Here is a 6,845-nt window from a genome sequence, read left to right as displayed (position 1 = left end):
GTTTGGGATGGGTGGAACAGGTGGGACAATGGCACAGGGTGAGATTTGTTGCTTTATTCTTGTATGAAATGAATACAGATGTGGCTAATTCCAATTCATGTTCTCCTTCTTCAGAGTCTGCCAGCAGCTGGGGCTCACTCAAGACACAAAATAGACAGTACTGACAGCAGGGACTGGTGGTGGCCAGGATGCAGGAGTGGGCATCAAGGAGAGCGTGCCCCTTCCCAGACAGTTCCTCCCATGTTACCTAACTCAGGTAAAGCTCTGAACTACACAAATATGGACAGATACACAGATATGGAAAGCACACTCACAAAGATATACATATAAATGTATAACATCTCTGCACCACCACAATCAGATGTGCTTGCATATGTTTGAGCACTTCTACACTGGGTATCATCCAACCAAACCTCTTTGTTTGGATAACTTCCCAGGCTTTGTTTCTCTTTACTGCAGAGGACACAGTGTAACCTCCATCCAGCCTCCCAAACATCCGGATGGTTGGGGCCCTGAGCAATCTGGTCTAGTACCAGACCTGGAGGTTGGAGACCCTGCCTGTGGCAGGGGGCTGGAATTTGATGATCCTTGGGGTCCCTTCCAACCCAAGCTATTCTATGACTCTATAATGATTCTGGTTAACTCTCTCCTAAAGACCCCACTAGACAACAAGATGCAGGAACTCATCTTTGCCTTGGGAATGCCTTCAGAACACACAGCACCCCACCTAGGGCACGGTCTGTTGCATCTGGGAGCTCTTTCTTCACTCTGCTACGTTGTTTTTAATCTTATTCACTCTTGACATGCCTTATGCCCATGGCTCCCAGATCCAGCTACCATAACAAGGTTTGAAGTTTTCTTGCTAAACATGTCAGACACAGAGCTTGGTGGCCCACTTGGCCAAGGGCCAAGTCCAATAACCACTGAAGTGCCTTTTCTGATGCTTCCCTCACTCCATAGTGCTTTCCACAAACCTAGGTTCTCCATTCTCAGGCATTCCTTTGCACTCCCCGGCCATGCCCTTCGCTCTTCTCTCCCTCAAGACTTGGCCTTCCATTGAAGGATCACAGCGAACCGCAGAACCTCAGCACAAGGCACAGTCTCAGCATCAGCTACAGGAGGAGCACGCACCCAACCCAAGGCACAGCCACAGCAAGGGCTGGGCACTGTGCTGCCCGTGGCGAAGAGTGCAGCATAGAAAGGACCCAGGAACGAGGGAGGCCAAAGTAGTACAGAGCCTTGCTTGGGTGTGTGGGGCCATCTGCCACCGCAGAAGTACAATGCCGGATTCTTGAAATGTAAAAATAGATCTCAAAAGCGACATGTTTTAATGAACTGAGCACAAAGGAACATGGGCGAAATAAACTGAAAACAGAAGCAAGGTTCAAGGAGCTGTTTGTTAAATGAGCACCCGGAGCCAGAATATGGTTTTGGTGCCGGAGAATGCAGGCGGGCTGCGTCCTGCGCGCGCCACGGCTCTTTGGGATGCGGGTGGGAGCGGGAGGGGTGAATGCAGCCCTTGTTTGTCCTCTCTTGAGGAATCTAATTATGTATCAATTGATTTCAAAGCCCGCAATAGCAACTCTCCGGCAAACACTCGCTCCCAGACATTGTCCCCGCTTTCGCCCGGTCGTAATTTATTCACCTCGGGTTTAAATGAGCACCTCGCACCGACCCCCCCCCCCCCCCCCCTCTCCTCGGGCGCTGAGCCTGGGGGAGGAGGGGCGGGGGCTCTGCCAAGTTTCAACCACCCCATACCCACGGGGGTTGCGGGCCGACCCTGGGGGGGCAGAGCCGTGCCCCCGCCCCTCGCGGCGGGCAGGGAGCCACGAGCCGGCTGTCATTCGGCCTTCTGCCCGGCTGCGCGCCGTCAAAGGGCCGCCCGTGGGCGGCAGAGCCCCGGAGCCGGCAGCGAACGCACTGGCGAGGCCGGGGGACTGCGCTCTGGTCGTGCCGCAACGGGGAGGGAGGCTGGCGGAACCAAACATACGTGTGTGTGCACTACATGCGCGCATAAAGTCGCGCAAATGCACGTTCAAACGGAAGCCCGGAGCTGCGCACATGCCCGCGGATGGGCGCAAATCAGCGCATGCATTTACGCCGTGCGCGCGTGCATGCACTTAAGCACGCACAAAGATGCGCGTACAGACGTGCACGGCCTGGAGGGGTCCCCTCGGGCTCATGCAGAGGGGGTTCAATGGGGCTGCCCCCACACAGAACCACGTCTTACTGAAAAGCCTGTCCTCCAACCGCCCCCGGCTTCAGTGCTCGTTTGCTCCGCGGAGAGGTGATTGGGGCACGATGACACGCACCCTCGCCCTCCCCCCCCAACCCCCTTCCGTATCTGTTCCTTGGCCTTCACTCCGATTCGCCCAACCTTCCCCAGGAAAGAGTCATGGGGAAATTGAGGGGAGTCGCAAAGTTCTAAGGCTGAACGCTTTCCCTTTAGCTTTGAGCCGCAGCACCCATACCCAGAAGAGACGAGCGCTCAGTATCAGAGCGATACCTTCAAACGACCCTGTCCCCTCCGCAACTTAAATAAACAGCATCTGGAAACCAGGCCGGGGCCGCCCGCCCCCACTACGGCCGCTCCCCCGCCGCTATTAAGGACCCATTACGGTGGTGGAGGCAAGGAAGGGGCAGGTTTAAACGTCCACCACCACCACCACCACCAAGCGTCAGACAATTTTGATGAGTGGGTTTTTGTCCGGATGGTTCGTAATGGTGCCTGTTTTGGGGTGTCCCGGGGGGTCCGGGAAGCTTTAATTCGCTCACAAAGGCTCATTTGCAGGTCAATGCCATGGCACACTCGCCTCTCCCCTTTGCCTAAATCTCCTTTTGTTCCCCCTCGCCTGCTCCTCATGCCAGATGGCCGCGGAAAATGCTAATTTTCTCTCTCTCTCTCTTCCCCCCCCCCCCCCCTTTTTTTTTTTTTTTTTTTTTGCATTTAATTGCGGCCCTTTGCAGATGGGGGCCGCGGAGTGTGTGCTTCATTCAAATGAGGTTTGCTTTTTGGTTTCCAGGCACGTTTCGAAAAGTCCGATGTGAGTCGGGCAGGGATTAGGTTGACAGGGAAGTGATCAGATTAAACCCGGCCCGAGCGCGGCCGCCTCCCTCCGGCCCTGCTCCTTCCCCGCCCTCCTCCCAGGAAAAAAAAAAAAAAAAAAAGGAAAAAAAGAAAAAGCTGCCTTCTCTCTGAGAGATTTGGGATGAAATTTGCTTGAATTCAGGCAGGAAAATCCATCTTCTTGGAACAAAGGGAAAATGACTGCTACCTAAAAGGTTGTAGTGAGGTGTGGGTCAGTCTTTTCTTCCAGGTAACCAATGATATGATGAAAGGTATCAGCCTCAAACTGTGCCAGGTTCACGTGGAATATTAGGGAAAATCTCTTATCGGAAAGAGCGTGAGGCATTGGAACAGGCTGCCCAGGGAGGTGGTGGAGTCATCGTCCCTGCAGGTGTTCAGGAAGCCATAGAGATAGGATACCAAGGGATGTGGTTAGTGGGCACGGTTGGACTGGATGTTCTTAGTGGTCTTTTCCAATCTGAATGATTCTACGATCTTTCTATCCCATTGGTTGGGATGGAAAAGACCCTCAGCCCATCACTGAACCATCCTCATGGTCCAATTTCTTAATCTCCAGCCTGCACACATGTGGCAAAGTCACTGGAATCACTACCAATCAGTTGGTTCTCAATCCCAGAATCATTTAAGTAGGAAAAGAACATCCAGATCATCTAGTCCAACCATCAACCCCATGCCCACCAAGCTGTGTTCAATCTCTAACCATATTTAATTTTTTTTTTTCCTATGGCTTCTTTCCATAAAGCAGGCTGCTTTAGTTGCTGACTTTGGAGCAAGTTAGCCAGCAGCTAGGCCTAAATTACCTCTGGTTATCTGTAACCAGGTGTGGTGTGTGCTGGGAGTTGTGGGCACCTGGGGCTGCTTATGATAAGGGGTAGCTGCTAGATTGGTTGTCTGTATGCATTCTGTGCTTCTGAGTTTTGAATGATGTCTATTGCGACTTTTTTTCTAGTGCTTAAAGAAATGCCTGATATATATATCATCGTATGTATATATAGAGAGAGAGAGATTTCTTGACCTTTAAGAGGGGAACTTCAGGCTTGGAACATCAGCTTTGGGACCTTGGGGTGAGGAGCTCAGCACTGCCTTTGCCTACCAGGTAGGAGCTGAAATTGTATGTATGTGTTTATTTTCTTGTTTCTGTGCCTGCAAGGGACCAAACTGATCTTTGGAAGTGAACAATTGCACTATGCTGGATTTTAGCATGTGACAACTCATGAATGTGTGAAAAAAAATAAAAGCAAATCAGGGTAGATGAAGACTTAATCCTGGTATCTCTTAGAGCTTCAGCAATTATTCTCTCCTTATTATTTTATTTTCTAGTTTTTCAGTTGAGGTTGGGGAGGGGCAGGCCCCGTCTTTCTGCCTTTCTGCTCAAGTTAGATTTGTTTCTCTAAGAATTCAAGAACATTTATTTGCTTAAAGGCTTGCCAGTGAAAAGGCCCCAGGTCTAATCCCCTTTCTGCTACACACCAGTGCAATTTAGGGAACCCTTTGCCTATTGACTTCTTCATGTGGAAACCGATCCACTGAAAGCAAAAAGGAACCGTTTCTTGTAGGGGGGGGGAGAAAACCTCTAAAATTCCATTCTGAAGAAGTCCTCATCCTTGGCCCGTGCAGTAGCAATAGAAGCAAAGGCTTTTTGATCCTCACATTTGTAAACTTGTAGACATAATAATGCCGTTTCTCCAGTGTTAGCAGGTGTCCTGTCTGGAAGCTGCTGCCTCAGTCTCCAGCAGAGCTGGGAATTAGAAAATTGTCTGTCTTTCCTGAACCGTGAAGCGCTGCTCTTAAATAAAGGCCAGGTCAGATGTTAAAGGGACATTCTTGTCTTCTGAAGCCGAAATAATCTACAGTCGCATCGAGAAATGAAGGCATCCTCCTCCAAAAATGGTCAACCTCTTTCTCTCCCTTTATATTCCACAGGGTCACGGCAAGCTCCGTGCGTGCAGATGGATTGTGTGTCTCCACAACCCATAGCAAAGCAAGTATATGGCTGTGCTTTGGGGCAGTACAGTGACTGGGGCAGGCTGTGCTCTTCTTTGTGCCCTCTGCTGTCCTTCCTCTGTCTCTGATAGAACAATGAATGCAGATCACACTCCAAATATACATTTTCTATTTTCTCTGTGCTCATTAATAGATCTTAGACAATGTGCTCTCTGAGTTCTGTTAAGCAAACTGAATGTGTTTTAAGATGGCCAGACTGTGGACACAGCTGAGGTTTTACAACAGGTGTGGAATGCCAGGCAGAGAAGCCTGGTTGCAAGCATTCAGTCTTTGCACCAAACATAGATGTTCCTTCTTCTGGGAGCACATGTGATGTTGAGTGTGCAGGACAGAGAGATGGGTTTGGCCTAAAATGGGCATTAAGAATGGAGAACCATTGTGTTTCCTCAAACCAGGGAGAGCTGAACCTCAGAGCTGTCACCTGGAACGTTGGGATCTGGTGCTGGGGGCCAGAATCTGGCATTTTAGTACAGTACGTGCAGGATGGGGGGAGACTGTCCCAATCCCTTACCTGGATGGAGGTGGGGGAAAAATGATGGGGCAAGGTGAGAAACCTCATCAGAGCTCCCTTTGTGATTTCCTAGCCTGCAAAACCATTGTTGGGTTTCTTTTCTAGGTGACACCAAGAATTGCTCCAACATGGTGGAGCATGGCTGGTCTCTGGCTGTGGTGTTTGGTGCTGCAGGAGGATGGGGTGGGACAGCAAGGCCGCAGCCAGGAAGGGAAATGGGGATGGTGAGGGCGAGGGAAACCCTTGGCTCTGCCCCCTTGTGTCTGCACATGATGATAAAATCTTTTAATTAAATGATTGCACTGAGTGCACAGGGTGAACGGCACTCGCCTAATGAGCAGTTGCTCAGTTTTGCTTTTTCTCTCTGTTCAATGGACGGTGCTGGGTCCTATTAACCGTGCACTGTTCAAACCCTGCCCAACAGCGTCGTGGGTTTCCCCGTGGGGTTGGTGTGGTGCAGCTCCTGGTGGTATCGTGGTGCCTTCCAAGCATGAATGGATTGATGTATAAATGCTGACTGCTACTATTTCTGTTTGAAGATGGGGTGGGGGCGGCAAGGGAGGGTGTTTATGGGGGGGATTATTACATAATCTGTAATTCCTCCCCATTGCACTCCCTTTGCCACGATCTACCCAGCAAGTCCAGTTCTCTGTGAGTGAATTGGGTGTTCAATTTTATTTTCATACCAAAACATAGGAAACCTCTCTTAACATCAGACTGCTTTCCTCATCCTGTTACCTACACCTCCCGCTCATTAGGGACCAATATTTGCTCAAGAAGTGGCAAGCTGCTTTTTTGTTTCTTCCAAGTGATAATAGAACAAGTTTTGGCCCAAAAGAAAAGTTGTGGCCAGGCAAGAGAATGATTCCTAGCGCCAACCATATGCTGCATTCATCATGCTGAAGTGCCTTAATTACTGGTGGATGTCGCCGTGCTTGTAAAGATAGCACAAAGCTTTTGGCCAAAGTTGTTTGCTGATAATTGCATTTCCTGGGGGGGGGAAAAAATCCTGAAAACCTTTCTGCTGCTGAGTTTTCCTTTGGGCATCCCAAACGGGTGTGCATCAAGAGATGCTTGTGGGATGTGAGTGCCCAGGATCTTGCAGAGTTAGAGCTCTGTCTTGGGGAAACTCCATTGCAACGCTGGCCTCAGCCTGCGGTTGGTGTCCTGCTTTCAGCTGGGACAGAGCTGACTTTCACCGTAGTGTCTGCCATAATGCAGCTGTAAGGAGTGGGGAGCGAG

At 50.2% G+C, this 6,845-nt stretch overlaps 1 protein-coding gene across 2 annotated transcripts in view; it reads left to right on the top strand.

The window, feature by feature from the left end:
- The window catches only part of LOC122158415, a 13,920-nt gene extending 12,543 nt beyond the window's left edge, over nt 1-1,377 (top strand). The window contains exons 3-4 of one of the 2 annotated variants that reach the window (XM_042815113.1): nt 115-256; nt 994-1,377. In XM_042815113.1, the coding sequence (XP_042671047.1) occupies nt 115-256; nt 994-1,295 (444 nt within the window). In that variant the 3' untranslated portion in view covers nt 1,296-1,377. Of the gene's footprint in view, nt 1-114; nt 257-978 lie in introns of both variants that reach the window. The other variant, XM_042815112.1, reaches the window with a different exon arrangement.
- The last annotated feature ends 5,468 nt before the right edge of the window (nt 1,378-6,845 follow it).

This window comes from Centrocercus urophasianus, unplaced genomic scaffold (assembly GCF_019232065.1).
Source record: "Centrocercus urophasianus isolate 14NV4802_14NV808 unplaced genomic scaffold, USGS_Curo_1.0 seq_14, whole genome shotgun sequence".
Taxonomy (NCBI): Eukaryota; Metazoa; Chordata; class Aves; order Galliformes; family Phasianidae; genus Centrocercus; species Centrocercus urophasianus.
Note: the sequence above shows the minus strand (reverse complement) of the source record. Positions and strands in the feature narration are given on the sequence as shown.